Source organism: Natrix helvetica (assembly GCF_964273705.1).
Source record: "Natrix helvetica genome assembly, chromosome: 4".
In the NCBI taxonomy this organism is placed as follows: Eukaryota; Metazoa; Chordata; class Lepidosauria; order Squamata; family Natricidae; genus Natrix; species Natrix helvetica.
Window position 1 is genome coordinate 8584589 of NC_138550.1, and position 21996 is coordinate 8606584.

At 44.0% G+C, this 21996-nt stretch overlaps 1 protein-coding gene across 3 annotated transcripts in view; it reads left to right on the forward strand.

Annotated features, from left to right (window-relative positions):
- Positions 1–19704, forward strand: part of PRSS23 (serine protease 23) — a 29819-nt gene extending 10115 nt beyond the window's left edge. For 2 of the 3 annotated variants that reach the window (XM_081950005.1, XM_081950006.1), the window contains exon 3: positions 17912–19704. In XM_081950005.1, the coding sequence (XP_081806131.1) occupies positions 17925–19043 (1119 nt within the window). In that variant the 5' untranslated portion in view covers positions 17912–17924 and the 3' untranslated portion in view covers positions 19044–19704. The remainder of the gene's footprint in view (positions 1–17911) is intronic. The other variant, XM_081950004.1, reaches the window with a different exon arrangement.
- Positions 19705–21996: the final 2292 nt, after the last annotated feature.

A 21996-nucleotide genomic window follows, 5' to 3' on the forward strand; every position in this document is an offset into this window, starting at 1 on the left:
AACCTTCCTTGCCGCTGCTGTTAAACGAATCCCGTGCAGTTGTTAACTTAGTAACCTGATTGTAAAGTGGCTTCCCCGTTGAAATGTGTGTGCCAGAAGGTTGCAAAAGGTGACTGATCCCATGGACCCTGCAACCGTCATAAACATGAGTCAGTCGCCAAGCTTTTGAATTTTGATCGCTTGAACATGGAAACGTCGCAGCGGTTGTAAGTGCGAAAAAAACCCCAGCCATAAATCCTGTTTTTTCCATGCTGTTGGAACTTCGAATGGTCACTAAATCAAAGTTTGTAAATTGAGGACTACGTGTAGGATGTGCGGTGCTCAAACATATCCATGTATTTCATTGGAGATCAAGTAAGAGATGTGAAGGGGGCAGGCGATCCAAGGGCTGGTTAACCTTCCTCTGTGCTTCCCGCACGGGAAATAACTTTGATATCCTGATTTTAACTGGAGCCGGTGACGTGCAGTCAGGTGAGGCAAGTGTGGTCTAGCCTAACCTCTCATCATCAGGGCAGCGAGTCATTCGATGGGAAACTTGCCTTTTGGGAGGAATGGACCCAGCTTGGCTCCTGCTTTCGATCTGCCGCCCAACGACCGAACGGAGAAGCGAAGAGGAAGGAGAGACAAAGCAGGAGCCAAGCCGAGTCATTCCTTCCAAGAGGCAAGTTTCCTATTGAATGACTCGCTGCCCTAGACTCGAGGGGGGGGAGAGGCTTCCTCCGCTCCGTCCGCTCCCCATCTGCGCTGCCCTCGCCCGACAAGCACGCCCCGGATTCCGTGCAGCTCTGGCAGGCGGTGCCGTGGCCGAATCCCAGGGCGGAGGGCGGCAGGTCGCAACTGAGCATGCCTGACTGTGGAATTCTGGGAGTTGAAGTCCACAAGTCTAAAAAAATTGCTGCCTCACTAGCTATAAACCTCACCGCACGTCACTGACTGGAGCAGTGTCCAGAGCAGCGCTTGGCAAACATGGCAACTCTAAGAGGTGTGGATTTCATATTATTACATTCTACAGAGCTGATGTAAACATGAATGATATTAAGGATGCAAAATACAGTAACGCTGTAATGAGTGGAAATTTGTGTTTTGTTTTTAATGTTTAAATAAGTTTAATAAAAAAATATTTTTAAAAAAAGAGGTGTGGATTTTAACTTTTATAGTCTGTCTCCCCGCTCCCCTCCCCTCCTTAGCCAGCATGGGCAAGAACAGGGCTGTCTAATTCTACAATGTTTCTGGAGATTCTCAGGGTTGTCCCCAAAGTGGTTTTTCGGAAAGACTTCCAGAAAGTCTTTCTGGAAAAAGCACCTTTTGGGACTAATTCTTTAATGTTTAGCAGATTAAAACAGCAGCCCCCAATCTTTTGGGCATCAGGGACCGTTTCCATGGAGAAAGGTTTTTTCCCCTGGACGGGAGGGGGCGTGGCTTTGCATGGTGCCTGCATCCCACGGATGGAGCTTCGGTTGTTCCCGTGGACCAGTGGTACCCCAGTTGTCATGCCCCCATCAGAGCCTGAATCTGCAGAGGAGGACGATCAGGAGCTGGAGCCAATGGAGATCAAGGGGACAGAATTCTTGGCTTCAGAGGAATGTGGGGAGGAGCAGGCCAAGGCAGCCCAGCTGGCCCCCTCAGGATTGGGACAGCTTGGGATGAGGCAGCCTAGGGCCCCTCAGGGAGGAACGGGGGCAGGATGACTGAGAGAGGGAAAGCAGTGGACATGAGGAGCAACGGAGCTCAGGCGATGAGCAAGGACTGCCGTCTCCTGATCCCAGAGCAGAGCGGGTGGAGAGAAGGCAGAAACAGCACAGGCTGACCCGAGGACTCAGGAGGAGAGCGCCCCACCCCGCTTTATAAGGCACACCTGAGGACTGAGATTTAAGGAAATTCTGTGGGGAAGGGCGTTTGTTGGGAACAAATGCTGAATTGGTAGAGTTTGGTGTGCCGATACACACATTTGGAGTTTGTAGAGCTGCTTTCTTCTTCCTGATTTTGTGGACTGAGTGCCTTGTTCCTTGCTTCGTGGACTCATTGTTTGTTCCTTGCTTCGTGGACTCATTGTTTGTTCCTTGCTTCGTGGACTCATTGTTTGTTCCTTGCTTCGTGGACTCATTGTTTGTTCCTTCGTAGACTCATTGTTTATTCCTTGCTTCGTGGACTCATTGTTTGTTCCTTGCTTCGTGGACTCATTGTTTGTTCCTTCGTAGACTCATTGTTTGTTCCTTTCTTCGTGGACTCATTTGTTCCTTGCTTCGTAAACTCATTGTTTGTTCCTTCGTGGACTCATTGTTTGTTCCTTGCTTCGTGGACTCGTTTGTTCCTTCGTAGACTCATTGTTTGTTCCTTGCTTCGTGGACTCATTGTTTGTTCCTTGCTTCGTAGACTTATTGTTTGTTTCTTGCTTCGTGGACTCATTGTTTGTTCCTTGCTTCGTGAACTCATTGTTTGTTCCTTGCTTCGTGGACTCATTTCCCTGTTCCTTTACTGTGCATTGTGTGTGTGGGCATTGTGTATGTGTGTGTGCGCGCATACTTTGTTCTGGGACTTGCCTGGGAGCGTTTGAGGGGAAATTTGGAGCATTAAAGGGGAGTTTGAACTCTCAGCTGGCTGTGTGACTTTCATGCAGTGGTGCAAAAAAATTTTTTTACTTACCGGTTCTGTGGGCGTGGCTTGGTGGGCATGGTAGGGGAAGGATACTGCAAAATCCCCATTGCCTTCTCACTCCAGGGGGAGGATACTGCAAAATCTCCATTCCCACCTCACTCTGGGGCCAGCCAGAGGTAGCATTTGCCAGTTCTCCAAACTACTCAAAATTTCCGCTACCGGTTCTCCAGGACCTGCTGAATTTCACCCCTACCTTCATGCCTTGTCCCAGATAATTACACCGATCCACGGATCAGGGGTTGGCGACCACTGGCTTAGAAAACAGGCTGCAGGAAAAAAAACTTTCCTTACTCCTTCTTATCAATCATTCCCTTCGCATAAACTAACTGCCTGAGATCATACATCACACTTATCCATAACCTATGATACGCTTGATTTTTGCCTAAGTGGATTTTGCGAACTCAATTTTTGGGGCCTGCAGTAGTGCACAGAGGAGGGGGAAAGAGTGCAACCTAGTTGTGATACTTTGTTGCCACCTCTGCTCACAACAGTGGCCTTGTGGCAAACATTGCATGCATATGCACATAGTCCTTAACTTAAAACAGTTCATTTAGCGACCGTTTGAAGTGACAACGCCGATTTTAAAAAATGCCTTGGGGCTGTTTTTCGCATAGCATCCGCCTGGTCATCTGGTCAAAATTCAGACGCTTGGCAACTGATTCATATTTATGACAATTACAGGGTCCCAGGATCATGCAATCCCCTTTTATGACCTTCGGACAAGCAAAGTCAGCGTGGAAACCAGATGTACTTAACAACCGTGTTACTAACTTAACCACCGCAGCGACTTGTTTAACCATTGTGGCAAGAAAGGTCGTTAAAATGTGGCAAAAGCTCACTTAAGCACCATTGTGTTGAGCAACATAAATTTTGCGCTCAGCTGCGGTTGTAAGCTGAGGACTGCCTATACATAAAGGACGGTTGTGTCATGATGTCATAGTGCAATCTCATCGTTTTGATGAGATTATAGCTCGTGGCTGATGCTCCTCAACGCAACTCTTTTGTCATTTGCAAATTATGGCTTAGACGAGGGGTCGGCAACCTTAAAGACTCAAAGAACCACAAAGGTCCTAACCGGAAGCCCCCCATTCAATTCTGGAGCCAACTGGAAGTCTGGTTGCCCCACCGTAGAGTCTCCACCTAGCACGGTGTCCTTTTCCCCCTGCCAATTGGAGGTTCGGTTCCCCCACCATAGAGTCTCCTCGTAGAACAGTGTCCTTTTTCCCCTGCCAACTGGAGGTTCGGTTCCCCCACCATAGAGTCTCCTCCTAGTGCAATGTCCTTTTTCCTCTACCTGTCCTAACCAAAAGCCCTATCAATTGTGGAGATGACCATAGAGTCTCCTCCTGGTGCGCTGTGTTTCCCCCTACTCCCAAACGGAAGCTCTTCTCAATATTGTGGTGCCGACCAAAGCGGCCACAGGGAGCTGCAGCAGAGGGATGAAAGAGCCACACGCGGCTCCAGAGCCTGAGGTTGCTGACCCCTGATCCAGTAAGTAGGAGGTCCTCACCTCTTTCACTGGTGTCAGAAAGGCTCAATTGTGGTCATAGGTCCAGTCCACCCTAACTCAAGGGTGTGGAATTCTGCTGGCCAAAAAGATTGCACTGCAAAATCTGGCAGGGCAGGGAGGTTTGGGTGTGTTGTGTGTTCCAAAGGTGAAGTGGGTACCTTAAGTGGTTGTGAGGCTTAAGATGCCCATTTAGCCCTAAAAGCCTTCAAACAGGGACGTGCGGTCAGGGGAGGCAGGGGAGGCAGAGCCTCACCGCTCTCATCATGAAAAAAAAAAGGGAAAAGGGAAAAGTCGCTGAGGAGCCTCGGGGAATGGGACTGCGCGAGCTGCGCTCCCCTTCATGTTGACTCAGGAAGGCAGGGAATGGGACCACGTGTGCAGGACCGAGGGAAGTGCAGGAGGCTCCTCTAGCCTCAGCCTCCCTCCTGCACACGTGGTCCCATTCCCCGCCTTCTGTCGGGTTCTGACGCCGGAGCTCATGTTCCAGGGTGAATGCGCATGCGCGAGCGGCTCCCTTCCTCGCACTGAGCAACGGCAGGTTTACAGGAAGTTGCTCGCGAAAGCAGAAAGTGCGACGGACTTTTCGGACCCGTCGTCTACCGTTTCCCTGCCAGCTCGCTCGCGAAAGGACCCTGGAAACCGAGTCGTGGCCGGCGCCTTGTTAAGAATTCCCCGCCTTCCTGATGACGTCACCAGCCTCACCAGCCATAAACCTTACCGCACGTCACTGCCTTCAAAAGAACAAAAGTGGCTTCTCTCAAAACTGTGGCAGTGACCGGCGACAGGGAGACACAGCAGAGGGATAAAAGAGCCACATGCAACTCCAGGTTGCTGACCCCTGGCTTAGAGCAATATGCAGACCCAGGCATTTGTGGCTTACATAACTCATGGTTAAACCCTCATGACAGGGTGGTTGTGGGAATTGGTCCATTGTTAACAGGCTTGGATTTTTGCCTGATCTTTCCAACATGCCAAATATCTGCCGAGTGATTTTTCTTTTCCTACTGGGCAGCGAAGTTGTCCACGATGTAACTACCACCGCTCCAAAACAACAATTTTACAACCATGTTTATTCAAATGTGGCGCAAGCTTCCAAGGTATACACTAGGCGTGTGATCAAATCAGTTTGGTCTTTGGTTATAAATGTGGACATTCCTTTGGCATGGCTGCCTCTGGTGTTGGTGGGAAATATATCCTTGTGGTTTGAGAATTTGAGGGCGGAACTCGATTTATAGGTTTAATTTCGCTGGGTCTGTTTTTCATTTAGATATTTCCAGAGTGTTACATAAAATGGTACCTTTGGAGAAAAATTAATGTTTAACTTCTTATCTGAAAGACTGTAAACAGACCCAAATTCGTTCTCCAATCCATTCTCCCCCAACGGCCTTTTTGGTTTGGCCTCAAAACAATAGCATTTTGTTATTTGTTCCAATAGCAGATATTTGTTCCAATAGCAGATATTGGAACACTGCTATCATGTCACCCCTAAATTTCCTTTTCACTAAACTAGACATACCCAATTCCTGCAATCGTTCTTCAGATGTTTTAGTCTTCTAATCAGAGGTGGTATTCAGCCGGTTCAGACCGGTTCAGGTGATAGAATCATAGGGCTGGAAGGGACCTCAAAGGTCTTCTAGTCGAACCTCCTGTTCAAGGCAGGAATCTAATACCATTCCCAGTCAAATGGTTGTCCAATCTACTTTTGAACTACAGGAGGCAAGCTGTTCCACTGATTAATTGTGCTCGCTGTTGGGAAAAAAAATTCTCCTTGTTTCTAGGTTAGATAAGAGTTGAAAAACAAATGTCAAGAGGTAAAATTTGCCCTTTGAATGAGATAACAAACTATGTACTTAAAGCTGAGTGGGAAAGGAGGAATAGAATGGGATGGGATGGGACAGAAGAGGGCTAGAATAGAGTAGAGTAGAGTAGAGTAGAGTAGAATAAGGAACAGAACAGAACAAAATAGAATATAGAACAGAATAGAATAAGGAATAGAATAGAATAGAATAAAATAAGGAACAGAACAGAATAGAATATAGAACAGAATAGAATAAGGAATAGAATAGAATAAAATAAGGAACAGAATAAAATAGAATAGAATAGAATAAGGAACAGAACAGAATAGAATATAGAACAGAATAGAATAAGGAATAGAATAGAATAGAATAAAATAAGGAACAGAATAAAATAGAATAGAATAGAATAAGGAACAGAACAGAATAGAATATAGAACAGAATAGAATAAGGAATAGAATAGAATAAAATAAGGAACAGAATAAAATAGAATAGAATAGAATAAGGAACAGAACAGAATAGAATATAGAACAGAATAGAATAAGGAATAGAATAGAATAAAATAAGGAACAGAATAGAATATAGAACAGAATAAGGAATAGAATAGAATAAAATAAGGACAGAACAGAATAGAATAGAATATAGAACAGAATAAAATAAGGAATAGAACAGAATATAGAACAGAACAGAACATAGAATATAGAATAGAATATAGAATAGAATAGAATAGAATAGAATAGAATAGAATAGAGAGAATAGAGAACAGAACAGAACAGAATAGAATGCAATACAGAAAAAATGCAAGAGAGAACAGAACAGGACAGGACAGGACAGGACAGGACAGAACAGGACACTTTATTTGGCTAAATGTGACTGGACAAGGAATTTGTCTCCAGTGCAGAAACTCTCAGTGTACAGACAAAGCAACAGTCTAATACTGATCATCATCATCATAATACAGATCCTTGACTTACAACAGTTCATTTTGCGACTGTTCAAAGTTACAACAGCACTGGGAAAAGTGTCACGGCCGCTTTTCACACGTATGATCTTTGCAACATCACCTTGGTTTCAGGATCAACATTCAGACCGTTGGCAACTGGCTCCCATTTATGTCGATTGCAATGTCCCTGAAGTCGTGTGATCCCCTTTGGCGACTTTCTGACAATCCAAAGTCAATGGGGAAGCCAGATTCACTTCAACAACCTGCGTTACTAACTTAACAACTGCAGTGAGTCACTTAACCACCCTGGAGAGAAAGGTCATAAAATGGGGCAACGTTCACTTAACAAGGGGCTTGGACTAGAAGACCTCCAAGGTCCCTTCCAACTCTGCTACTCTGTTATTCTGTTAAGTTGACGAGTTTGGGGCATGTACCATATTTTTCAGAGTATAAGATGCACCTTTTACCCCCCCAAAAAGAGGATGAAAATCTGGGTGCATCTTATACACTGAATAGAAGCATTTTGGGCCTCCCAAAACCCCACCTCTTTGCAAAAATGGCACTGCATAGCCTTTAGGAAGCTTCCAGAGTGTTCCTGGGGGCTGGGGAGGGCAAAAATGAGTGGAAAACGGGCCACCCTTTGCTCGTTTTTGCCCCCCCTCAGCCCCCAGGAGCACTCTACAAGCCTCCTAAAGGTTATGCATGCCGCCTTTTTGACAAAAAACGGGCTACTTTTGGGAGGTCTGCAGAGTGCAAAAACTTTTTTTTTTAAATTTGCCTCTTCAAAATCACGGTGCATCTTATACTCCAAAATATACGGTATATCCATTCAGAGGATGCTGGAGAACATTCTCTTCTTCAGTTCAATCCCAGCATCTGGTAGGAGATCTATTACAGTTGACAAGCAGACATCACTGTCATCCGTCTCATAAGATGTGACGGTTGGTTTCTTCATCGTTAAATGTTTCCAGCTTCTATATTATATCCAATTCTTTTCCAGCGCGTATCCAAGCTCTTTTTTCAAAGAGAAGGAGGGGAGAAAAAATAAAGCCAGACTAAGTCATTCAACTTGCCCTGCCAGCTGCTAATCCAATAATATCACAATCCTGTTATATTTGTGTGTGGGGTGTGTGTTTGCAGTTGAGACCCATATATCTGATGTGCAACTACTGTATTTGCTGGCATGTAGCCCATACGCTTCCAGACAGCTTCGGGTGTTTTCCCCCCTGGCACATCTCCTCTCGTAACCTGCAAAGCAGTTGAGCTTTGGGGTAAAAGGGATCTGTGAGCCAGCTTCAGCTTTTCAGAATCATTCCCATGGATCGGTTGTAACAGATACAGCTTATGTTTTTTAAAATCCCCCCTCCCAGGTTTTAGAAGGGGGGGTCTGGTTCCCTTGATTGCACCCCTTAACTAGCCTCAGAAAAGGTTTGCTTCACTTGGCAAAGGTAGAAGAGGTCTGGGGGTCAGTTTACACTCTACCATTGGTTTTAGGAATCTCTTTCTCATCCCCATCGTGATCCATTTCCCTCTACCGTCTACTGTTTTCCCTGGAAAAACTGCTTTCATTGCGAGCTGTAATGGAGATTACGGCTTTCAGACTCCTTTGCCCTCTTAGGAATTCTATCTAGGAAGTGGGTTTGGAAAAGGGCCTCCTAAATAATGGCTTAAAAAAGGAAAACAGGGCGCACAACATGCTGTCCCTTGTTGAAAAGTGATTTAATGGAATGATTGAGGTAGGTAGATACGTAGATAGACAGACAGACAGATGAATATGAGAGAGAAATGATGATGATGATAGATAATGATAGATAGATATAGATAGATAGATAGATAGATAGATAGATAGATAGATAGATAGATGATAGATAGATAGATGATAGATAGATAGATAGATAGATAGATAGATAGATAGATAGATAGATAGATGATAGATAGATGATAGATAGACAGGATAGGTAGGTAGGATAGGTAGGTTAGATGATAGATAGATAGATAGATAGATAGATAGATAGATAGATAGATGATAGATAGATAGATAGATAGATAGATGATAGATAGATAGATAGATGATAGATAGAGATAGATAGATGATAGATAGAGATAGATAGATGATAGATAGGTAGGTAGGTAGGTAGGTAGGTAGGTAGGTAGGTAGGTAGGTAGGTAGGATAGATGATAGATAGAGATAGATAGATAGATAGAGATAGATAGATAGATAGATAGATAGATAGATAGATAGATAGATAGATAGATAGAGGATAGATGGAGATAGATAGATAGATAGATGATAGATATCAAGATAAATGATAGATGAGATAGATAGATAGATAGATAGATAGATAGATAGATAGATAGATAGATAGATAGAAAGATAGATGATAGTGATAGATAGATAGATATTGATCAATCGATCGATTGATAGACAGAGATAGAGATAGATAAATAGAGATAGATAGATACTTAGATGATAGATAGATAAATAGAGATAAATGATAGATAGATGATAGATAGATAGATAGATAGATAGATAGATAGATAGATGATAGATTGATAGATAGATAGATGATAGATAGATAGATAGATAGATAGATAGATAGATAGATAGATAGATAGATAGATAGATAGATAGATAGATAGATGATAGATAGATATGCCTTTCATAAAACTCAGTTCAATTGCATCTACCCATCTTTTGAATTCATCCTTTGTGCTTTCACTGACTTGTAGCGAGGTTCTGCTTTTAGGGTATTTTAGGGTGTCAGACTCTGGAAAACCAAAAGGAGTTGTTGAAATTCTTCTAAGCAGTTTCCGTTACTGTTCCTCACCTACAGACAGCGATCTTGCCAAACTAAAGTAGACTTCCTGCATCCTTTAACACATACTCTTGGAACTATTAGGGAGGAACCATCTTCACCAGTGGTGGGTTCCGGATCCTGTTGCAACCAGTATGGTGCAACGGAGCCCAGCGTCTACCACAGGAATGTGTTCAGCACTCCCGCGCAGCGCATGTGTGCATCTTTGCCTTTGTGACGCACCAGTTGCATAGGCACCATACACTCCATGCGCTGAAGCGCTGAAGAGCTCAAATACAGGTAAGGAGGGCGGGCAGGTGGGCCTTCTGGAGCACCGTACTGGAACGGTACCTGGTGCTCCCGGCAGGCACTGGTATGCCCGTACCGGGGTGTACTGCCTACAACCAGCCACTGATCTTCACTCTCTTTCTCCCACACAGGATATTTAAGTTTCATTGTCTCTTGCTCCTCCAGAATGCCCTCCCTCCCTCCCTCCTAGGAATCCAGATTACATTCCGCCACAGTGGGTTCTCAATGCTTGCTATACCACGGTGATGGCGAACCTTTTCGGCACCAAGTGCCAAAAAGGGAGCAGGTGCGTGTTCATCAGGGCCACAACCCAGAAGAGGAGCTGCCCGTGGGGGCATGCGCGTGCCTGAAAATGAATTTCTGGTTTCCGGAGCATGCATGCACGCTAGCCAGCTATCCTCCAGTTACTGGCGCGATGATCAGCTGGCTGGCACGCACTCTCACAACGGAAAACGGAAGACCAGCTCTTCCAGTTTCTGGCACGGCCGCATGCACAAAGACCAGCTGATGGTTGTGCATGCATGTACACCAGAAACACGGAAAAGGAACAGGCAACACCATGTGTGCCTGACGACATGGCTCTGCATGCCACTTCGGGTACGCATGCCATAAGTTTGCCATCACAGCTGTGTCATAACCCTCAAATAACAAATTAATTAACACAGGTCTTATTGATTGTATGACCTTTTCACTCTGGGTTGCTCCTGACCCACAGTTGGGAACTTATGCTTGGACGTGGTGGGTTCTGACATATGCTGATAGATCCCTCCCTGGACTGCGGGCCTTCCTGTTCTGTGTACTCCTAAGCCTCGACACCCGCAGCTAAACTTCAGAAATGATACGAATAAGCGATGATACAAAAAGAAGCTAGAGAGTGCTAATTTTCTTCTGATTAGAATATACACTCAATCCCCCATCCCTTATGTCCTTCTGGGCGCTTATCCAACATTAGCTGGCTGAAAATAATGGTGGATCTAAGAATGAAAATGTCCTTTTTCTTTTTCTGAACTGGAAAACATCCATTTGATATTATTCATTCTGCAAATTGCATTCTCCATCAAGGCGATAGGTGCCGGGGCAATGCAGAAATAATCATGACAAGTTTTATCATAACTTCGGGAAATATTGGAGCAAAACCACAGGTAAGGTCAAGGGGAGGCCAACGAACAAAGCATCACAGTGCCTTTTTTATGCAAATTCAACTCTTTAGTACATGGAGCATGTCAGGCCTATAGAAAGTGGGCGGAGCTTGCATCACAAAGGGAGGATGCTGTCATCATCTGGAACAGTGCGGGCAATTCTGCAAATCACTCTGCAGCAAGCCACACATTTTACAGCAGTATCCAAAAAAAAAAAAATCACATCACAATGAAAGCTATGGCATTGCATAAAACATATTGGTAGTCCTCGACTTACAACAGCTCATTTAGTGGCAGTTTCTTTTTTTTTTAAAGTTTTTTTATTGAATACAAATCAAAACATTGGACAAAACCGTCCTGGCGAAATCTATGCTATACATGCTAAGATATAAAGATATAAAGTTATACATTGTAACTACAAGGCTTTTGAACATTTGATCTATTCTGTATTTACAAATATAGAAATATCATATTTGCAACCATGTTGCTTTGCATTGATCATATACATTTTCTCTATTATAGTTTCATACATAATTCTAGTCTCCATTTTATGAATCTTAGCCATTGCCTATTTTGAGTCTTTCCTTTATTGTCCCAAACATCGATAAAAATTATCCCAGATCTTATAATATTCTGATTCGTCTTTTTTCTTCAATTCCCATGTCAATTTATCCATTTCAGCACAGGTCAGAATTTTCCTAATTATTTCCCCTTCTTGTGGAGTTTCCCTGTTTTTCCAGTTTTGGGGAAAAGACTATTCTTGCTGCCGTAATAATATGCGTTGTTAAGTAAATTACCCCCTTGTTATATTTATTATTTATAATTCCCAAAAGACTGCAGCTAGTTCAGAATGCGGCCACGCGGGCTATCATGGGGAGTACTAGGTACTCCCACGTAACACCTCTCCTGCGCGAGCTGCACTGGCTGCCTGTGGTCTTTCGGGTGCGTTTCAAGGTGTTGATTACCATCTTCAAAGCGCTCCATGGTACAGGACCTAGTTACCTGCGGGATCGCATCCTACCTCATACTTCCCTGCGACCAATTCGCTCCCACAGGGAGGGATTCCTCTGGGTGCCGTCTACTAAGCAATGCCAACGGGCGGCGCCCAGGAGTAGAGCCTTCTCTGTGATGGGCCCAACCCTCTGGAATGACCTCCCCCCCCCCCCGATATCAGAACTACAACCGACCTCCGCTCCTTCCAACAGAAACTCAAGACCCACCTGTTCCAACTAGCTGGCCTGGCCCATTTATAGTTCCATTGTATATCTCCTGGCAAACATTTTACCCCGGGATAGTTTTTAGGGGTAGTTTTTTAATGCATTTTAAATTTTTAAATTTTAAATTGAACTTTAACTATTATTGTACAGTAAATTATATGTTACCTCCTCCAGACACACCTACACTTATTCTATATTTATATCTATGTATATTACTGTGTTTTAAATATGACTGTACACCGCCCCGAGTCCCTTCTGGGAGAGGGTGCGGTTTAGAAATCAAATAAAAGTTAAAGTTAAAAGAAATAGTTCCGATGTGAATTCTGTTTCCTCTTCGGTTATCTCTATCAGCCACTTTTGGATTTTCTGCCAATGTTCTTTTGTTTTTTGGCACAGCCACCACATGTGATAGCATGTTCCCAATTCATGGTCACATTTCCAACAATTTGGCACTGAGTTTCTAAACATTTTGGCAATTCTCACGGGTGGAAGGTGCCGTTTAATGACAGTTTCAATATTACTGGATGACTGAGAATCTCTACAGACTTTTTCAGACGTATGCAAATCACTGCCGTTTTTAAGTGAGTAACAAGGTTGTTAAGTAAACATGGCTTCCCCGTTGACTTTGATTCTCAGACGGTCACAAAAGGGGATCACGTAACCCTGGGGCACTGCAACCGTCATAAATTTGAGCCAGTGGCCAAGTGTCCAAATTTTGATTGTATGACCATGGGGATGCTGTGATGGTCGTAAATGTGAAAAACGATCATAAATCACTTTTTCAAGTTGTAAGTTTGAACAGTCCCTAACTCATTGTTCGTAGGTTGAAGATGTCTTGTGCTTATTTTCTTCCCGTCTACTGAACTTAAGTTACCTGTACATCTTTAATTCTCCAAAAAAGTGACCGCCAAATTTAACACCAGTTCATCCCATAACACAGCATTTAGCCTCCTTTATCTGAGTGTCCAAACCTAACTTAAAACCTATATTTCATGACTGTTCAAAGCTGCAGCAGCACTGAAAAAAGTGACTTATGACCATGGGCGCAGTCATAAGGATGAAAAACTTTCATAAGTCACCTTTTTCAGTGCTGCAGCTGCAGCTTTGAACGGTCATGAAATATAGGCTTTAAGTTAGGAACAACTTGTAACAGGTGGAAGATCATTAAAGAGATTTCCAACCTAGACCTAAGGAGAAATTTCCTGACAGTGAGGATAATTAATCTGGAATGGCTTGCCTCCAGAAGCTGTGAGTGCTCCATCAATGGAGGTTTAGGCTCTCCTGCTTGAGCAGTGGGTTGGACTAGAAGACCTCCAAGGTGCCTTCCAATTATTCTACGTTCCATGATTAGGGGACTGGAGACTAAAACATACAATGAACGGTTGCAGGAACTGGGCATGGCTAGTCTAGTAAAGAGAAGGACCAGGGGAGACATGATAGCAGTCTTCCAATATTTGAGGAGCTGTCACAGAGAGGAAGGGTTCAAGCTATTTTCTAAGGCACCTGAAGGCCAGACAAGGAACAACGGATGGAAACTGACCAAGGAGAGATTCAACCTAGAAATAAGGAGGGACTTTCTGACAATGAGAACAATCAACCAATGGAACAGAAGTTGCCTTCAGAAGTTGTGGGAGCTTTACACTGGAAGCTTTCAAGAAGAAACTGGACTGCCATCTGTCAGAAATGGTGTCTGGTCTGCTTGGGCGTGGGGTTGGACTAAATGACCTACAAGGTCCCTTCCAACTCTGTTCATTTGGAATATGTAATGATGCGTAATATACCTTACTACATTCCAATGGATTTTTTCCTTCTTCCCCTTGTGTCAGGGACCCTTTCTGTATGTTTCATTCATTTGCGGCATTTCAAGAATGAAGCTAAGCTGCTCCAACTATTATTGATTTAACTCCAGCTGGGTTTAAATATGTATAAGATGCATCTAATGGCGATGGATTGTTTGAATAAGCCTGACCAGGGAGTGGGCGAGATCCCCCCCCCCACTTTGCTGTGGGAATTCGGATGCCTGCGGTGCTTTAGCTGCCTGGCTAATTTTCAAATTAAATTTTCGTTCCCCACTCCCCTCTCTCAATCCTGTTGTTTTCATGCCTTTTTTTTTTTGTTCTTTGCTACTGAGCAGTTTTTTTTCCTCTTGGGTATTCACAACGCTTTGGCTCATGTGGCATTGATTCCCCGCGCCCGCACACCACCACCACCGCTCCATGATGAGTAGAAATGTGGGTAGCGGGTTTGAGTTTCACGATGTTTCGGCAGCCTCTTGGAAATGGGCAACCCAATCCTGTGGAGGTTCTCAAATTGTGGCTTGAGACACCTCCAGGGGGTTGCGGGCAATTTAAAAGGGTGGGGGTGGGTGGGTTGCAAAAAAAAAGTTTAAACATTGCCTTAAGCATCTTAAGGCATTTCGGATGTCTGAATATTAATAATTTACTGCTCCATTTTCAATAGAATAGAATAGAATAGAATAGAATAGAATAGAATAGAATAGAATAGAATAGAATAGAATAGAATAGAATAGGAGAAGAGAATACAGAATAGACTAGAATAGAATACAGAATAGAATAAAGAATAGAATAGAATGGGTATAATATAGAATAGAATAGAATAGAATAGAATGGAATAGAATAGAATAGAATAGGTAGAATAGAGAATAGACTAGACTAAACTAGAATAGACTAGAATAGAATAGAATATAAAATAGAATAAAGAATAGAATAGAATGGGTAGAATAGAGAAGAGAAGAGAATAGAATAGGAAAAGAGAATACAAAAGAGAATAGAATAGAATACAGAATAGAATAGGAGAATAGAATAGAATAGAGAATAGACTAGAATAGAATAGAATACAAAATAGAATAAAGAATAGAATAGAATAGAATAGAATGGGTAGAATAGAGAATCGACTAGATTAGAATAGAATAGAGGTAGAATAGAGAATAGAATAGGAGAAGAGAAGAGAATATAGAATAGAATAGAATAGAATAGAATAGAATAGGTAGAATAGAGAATAAAATAGAGAATAGAATGGAATAGGTAGAATAGAGAATAGAATAGGAGAAGAGAATAGAGAATAGAATAGGAGAAGAAAATAGAGAATAGAATAGAATAGAATAGAATGGGTAGAATAGAGAACAGACTAGATTAGAATAAAATAGAGGTAGAATAGAGAATAGAATAGGAGAAGAGAAGAGAAGAGAGACTAGAATAGAATAGAATGGGTAGAATAGAATAGAATGGGTAGAATAGAGAATAGAATAGAATAGGACAAGAGAAGAGAGAATAGACTAGACTAGACTAGACTAGAATACAGAATAGAATAAATAATAAAATAGAATAGAATAGGTAGAACAGAGAATAGAATAGAATAGAATAGAGAATAAACTAGACTAGACTAGAGAATAGAATAAAATAGAATAGAATAGATAGAGCTGGGGGGAATCTTGGAGGTCTTTTAGTCCAGCCCCCTGCTCAAGCAGGAGATCATATACCATTTCAGAGAAATGTTTATCCAATCTCTTCTTAAAAACCTCCAATGATGAAACACCCACGATTTCTTGAGGCAAGCTGTTCCACTGGTTAATTGTCTTCACTGTTAGGAAGCTTCTCCTCATTCCAGGTTGCTTCTCTCTTTGATTGGTTTTCAACCATTATTTCTTGTCCCGCCTTCTGCCACTTTGGAGAATAGCTTGACTCCCTCTTCTTTGTGGCAGCCCCTCAAACACTGGATGACCGCTCTCATGTAACTCCTAGCCTTTCTTTTCTTTAGACTAGCCAAACCCAAAACCTGGAATGGAATGGAATGGAATGGAATGCAATGCCATGCAATGCAATGCAATGGAATGCCATGCAATGCAATGGAATGCCGTGCAATGCAATGGAATGCCATGCAATGCAATGGAATGCCATGCAATGCCATGCCATGCCATGCCATGCCATGCCATGCCATGCCATGCAATACAATACGTGTGATTAGACACCTAGCATTTGTCTCTGGTGCAGAAGCTCTCAGTGTACATGGAAAACAAGGCAATAATAATCATAACATCAAAATAATCATAATCACAATAATGATACCAATAGAGAAGATAGTGAAACAAGAGAAACATGAATTATGTGAATTCCACAGCCCACAGCCAGATTCTCGGATTATTACTAAGCTACCGAGGGTTACTTTCAGATGAACTCCTGCCTGTGAATTTTATGAAACATTTACGTTTATCTGCCGAAATACCCTGCTGTGCCCAGAATGTTTACAGTTTTGAATTTTGCTGTGATTAAAGCAAAACATTTTGTGGCTGGGGAGGTGTATGTGAGTGTGTGTTGGTCTGCGTGGGGTGGAGTTGGAATGTGCGATGTTTGCCCTGATCCACTGAAACAGAGTGCAAGCTACACGTGGATTTTCAGAGGATGATTTCGAATGGTTTCTGATTCTTTTAGTAGTAGCTGTACTTCTGGAAGGCTGGTACACGTTACAGGTGGTCTCAGCTCACGAGCATAATTGAGTTCACAGTCTCAGTTGCAAGTTGTGAGTGTTGTTAGGCAGATCTTCACATGCCTTCACTCAACAGTGGTTCAGTGAAGACTCTGGTCATAAAGCGACCACTTTGGTCGTTAAGCAGACAGTGTAATCCTGAAGCGAATCCATTGTTGACTATCCTTCTGCTGATGCAGCCTGAGACTGCATTGGCTTCTTTTACAGAACAGCACACTGCTGTCTCCTATTTAAGCGATTATCCATTATGAGTTTGTGTCCCTCATTCTCGGGCCCTTGAATTTAAAGTCTCTACCTTCATTAAATCCCAGCTCCAGGTTGTAATAACTGAAGTGGAAAGCATGTACGGATCTATTCTTTTGGTGGTCAACCAAAACTTTATTTCTTCAGGACTGAAGTAGAGTAGTTGTTAATTCTTTACTCTCCCCTTTGGGGAGAGGGAGCGACCTAGTTACCTGCGGGACCGCATCCTACCTCATACATCCCTGCGACCAATTCGCTCCCACAGGGAGGGACTCCTCTGGGTGCCGTCCACTAAGCAATGCCAACGGGCGGCGCCCAGGAGTAGAGCCTTCTCTGTGATGGGCCCAACCCTCTGGAATGACCTCCCCCCCGATATTAGAACTACCACCGACCTCCGCTCCTTCCGACAGAAGCTTAAGACCCACCTGTTCCAATTAGCTGGCCTGGCCCATTTATAGTCCCATTTTATACCTCCTGGCAAACATTTTACTCTGGGATAGTTTTTTAGGGGTAGTTTTTAATGCATTTTAAATTTTAAATTTTTTAAATTTGAACTTTAACTATTATTGTACAGTAAATTATATGCTACCTCCTCCAGCCACATCTATATCTATATTTATATTTATATTTATGTATATTTATTGTGTTTTTATATGACTGTACACCGCCCCGAGTCCCTTCTGGGAGAGGGCGCGGTTTATAAATTAAATAAAAGTTAAAGTTAAAGTTAAAGTTATAAATGTAATAAAATAAATATAAATAAATAAATAAATAATCGTAACGTTTTTCTTCTTTTTCTCCAGATCTTTCCTCATCATGGTCGCATTGCAAGGCTTTCTCCTACTCCTATGGATAATAAAAGGAGTTGTGCCCTCGCATCCTCATGGGAAGCCAACTTGGCCAACTTACAAGGTGCCCGTCATTCTGCCTCAATTAACCATCCCTTTGGACAAGCCGCACTTCGACGCCGAAGCCCAGCTGGAAGTGGCCTCCCCTTGTGGCCCCTCTTGCCACAAGCGTTCCCCACTCCCAACGTACGAAGAAGTGAAAGATTATTTGTCTTATGAGACGTTGTACTCCAACGGATCCCGGACCGAAACCGAGGTTGGCATCTACATTGTTAGCAGGACCAGCACAGGGGGACAGAGCCGATCGCGGACAAAGAGGCAAATCTACAGCTATGACACCAGGTTTAGTATTTTTGGCAAGGAATTCTTGCTGAATTACCCATTTTCTACTTCCGTGAAGTTGTCCACGGGATGCACCGGAACGCTAGTGGCAGAAAAACACGTCTTGACGGCTGCTCATTGTATCCACGATGGGAAGAGTTACGTCAAGGGAGCCAAGAAGCTACGGGTTGGATTCCTGAGACCCAAGCCGAAAGATGGCGTCAAAAGGACCAACAACAGTAGCGCCCCCGAGCCTGAGAAAATGAAGTTCCAGTGGATTCGGGTGAAACGGACACACGTTCCTAAAGGATGGATCAAAGGGAATGCTAACGACATTGGCATGGATTATGACTACGCCCTGCTGGAGCTCAAGAAACCCCACAAGCGAAAGTTCATGAAGATCGGAGTGAGCCCAACAGCACGCCAGCTGCCCAAAGGAAGGATTCACTTCTCGGGCTACGACAACGATCGGCCTGGGAATTTGGTTTACCGGTTCTGTGACGTCAAAGACGAAACCTACGATCTCTTGTATCAACAGTGCGATGCCCAGCCGGGAGCCAGCGGTTCCGGAATCTACGTGAGGATGTGGAAGAAACAGAATCATAAATGGGAGCGTAAAATTATAGGGATATTCTCTGGCCACCAATGGGTGGACACCAATGGATCCCCCCAGGACTTCAACGTGGCCGTTCGTATCACGCCCCTCAAATACGCACAGATTTGCTTCTGGATCACAGGGAACTACCAACAGTGCAGAGATGGATAGAGCCAATTGAGGTCCCAAAGAGGCTTCGGCGGCTTGCTGGGGAGGGGCAGGAAAAGGGGGAGGCATGGTGGAAAGTGTACGCTTAACTGCTCTGTGGGCACAGTTCTGTTCTTAGAAATGCCAGGCGGCAGAAGTTGACCAAGAGTTCAACCAGGTTAATGTTTGCAATAAGCACAGTGTCCACGCCATGACACAGATCCTGGACCTTTGCATAGTTTTCGCCTTAGGGTAAGCAATAGCTGAGCTAAAAGGTTTGAGGTTGAAGCAAAGTCTCTCTTTTGCACCCTCTTTTAGGATGGGCCATCGTTCACCAACGGGGATGCTGATTGTCTGGCTCTTACATCATTCATGTAGCGCAGGATTGGCTAGGCCTGATAGGAGGATAACTGGACAGAGACACAGGCATCTGTTCTTAAATCCAGTGATGCCAAAATAGCAAAGAGTAGATTGTGACATCACAGTGCGAGCTCTGTGCTTCTAGATGTGTGTATCATCAGTTATTAGTATACAAGGCATTAATTTACTTTGGGATGTCATGGCACACTTTTCACCATTCCCCCTTCCTCTGGGGTTGGAGATTTTCCACAGTGGTGCTCCTTCTCCTCCTTCTCTCTCCTCCTCCTCCTCCTCTTCCTTCTCCTCCTCCTCCTCCTCCTCCTCCTCCTCCTCCTCCTCCTCCTCCTCCTCCTCCTCCTCCTCCTTTCACCATTCCCCTTCCTCTGTAGTTGGAGATTTTCCACAGTGGTGCTTCTTCTCCTTCTCCTTCTTCTCTCTCTCTCCATCTCCTCCTCCTCCTCCTCCTCCTCCTCCTCCTCCTCCTCCTCCTCCTCCTCCTCCTCCTCCTCCTCCTCCTCCTCCTCCTCCTCCTCCTCCTCCTCCTCCTTTCACCATTGCCCCTTCTTCTGTAGTTGGAGATTTTCCACAGTGGTGCTTCTTCTCCTTCTCTTCCTTCTCTCTCTCCATCTCCTCCTCCTCCTCCTCCTCCTCCTCCTCCTCCTCCTCCTCCTCCTCCTCCTCCTCCTCCTCCTCCTCCCCTCCTCCTTTCACCATTGCCCCTTCTTCTGTAGTTGGAGATTTTCCACAGTGGTGCTTCTTCTCCTTCTCCTCCTTCTCTCTCTCCATCTCCTCCTCCTTCTCCTCCTCCTCCTCCTCCTCCTCCTCCTCCTCCTCCTCCTCCTCCTCCTCCTCCTCCTCCTTTCACCATTCCCCCTTCCTCTGTAGTTGAAAATTTTCCACAGTGGTGCTTCTTCTCCTTCTCTCTCTCTCTCCATCCCTTCTCCTCCTCCTCTTCCTCCTCCTCCTTTCACCATTCCCCTTCCTCTGTAGTTGGAGATTTTCCACAGTGGTGCTTCTTCTCCTTCTCTTCCTTCTCTCTCTCCATCTCCTCCTCCTCCTCCTCCTCCTTCTCCTCCCCTCCTCCTTTCACCATTCCCCCTTCCTCTGTGGTTGGGGATTTTTCACAGTGGTGCTTCTTCTCCTTCTCTCTCTCTCTCCATCCCTTCTCCTCCTCCTCTTCCTCCTCCTCCTTTCACCATTCCCCCTTCCTCTGTGGTTGGGGATTTTTCACAGTGGTGCTTCTTCTCCTTCTCTCTCTCTCTCCATCCCTTCTCCTCCTCCTCTTCCTCCTCCTCCTTTCACCATTCCCCCTTCCTCTGTAGTTGGAGATTTTTCACAGTGGTGCTTCTCCTGCTCCTGCTCCTGCTCCTGCTCCTGCTCCTGCTCCTCCTCCTCCTCCTCCTCCTCCTCCTCCTTTCACCATTCCCCCTTCCTCTGTGGTTGGAGATTTTTCACAGTGATGCTTCTCCTTTCCCTTCTCCTCCTCTTCTTCCTCCCTCTGTGGTTGGTGATTTCCCACATTCCTCCTCCCCCTCCCCTCCCCCCTCCTCCATTCTTCAATTCCCAATAAGAATCAATGAGAGGTAGAAATGGGACGCCAAAAGTGCTTGAAAAGCAAAAAGACAAGAGGAACTTCAGCTAGTATCTAAAAGAAAAGTGGTCAACAAAATATGAACCTTTGACCAAATTGAGTGAACCTGAATACATCCCGTCTTTCCCTGAAAATAAGACTGGGTATTATATTATTTTTTTGCTCCAAAAGATGCATTAGAGCTTATTTTCTGGTTAGGTCTTATTTTCGGGGAAACAGGGTGTTTTAAAGTAGAATGCCATTACTTTCTCTGCTTTCTTTTTTTAAGGGTCTATCAAAGTATGAGATCCAAATGTGCCTTAGCTTTCTCTAAGGGTCGTGTTAGCAATAAGTCCAGTACGGTATATAAACACATATTTGATCACTGGACTCTGGGGATTCTGCAATGGTTGTAAGTGTGAAAAACAGTCATAAGTCACTATTTTCAGTGCCGTTGTGACTCCGAACAGTCACTAAATGAACATGTTGTAAGTCAAGCATGAGAACGGAACACTCTTTAATACCCTTACAATGGAACACATTAATACTCACCGTAAGCCTCTCTGTATTTCATGAAATCTTTTTCCTTTATTCCTAAGCATTTAGAAATGTATTGAGCTCTTCCCTGAAGCCCTCCTGCTTGAAAAGGTGTCACAGAGGGTCAGAGACAACTTGGCCAACATAGGAGCTTGTAAATATCTTATAAGCCCTTGGCTAGAAATGGAAAATTGCATTGTAATTCTACTTATTTTGTAAGGATGTTCAAATACAGCACGTGTTTAACACCTTGTGTGTTTCTTGTTGTGTTTCTTGGTTTATTTCCTCATTTCCTTCTTGTGAGAAAAGTGCAGGCTGTTAAGAAGATAAGAACAACCCGGCTACATCAAAGCAAGACCAATCTAGGGTCTTCAAGGTAGGTAGCCCACTATAACAATGGTCCCCAATCTTTCCGGCTCTGTAAACTTGCAGTGATGGCAGCCATGGGCAGCGGTGGCAGTGGTGGGAGGAGGGAGAAGGGGATGGTTTTGTACACACAACCCCATCTCA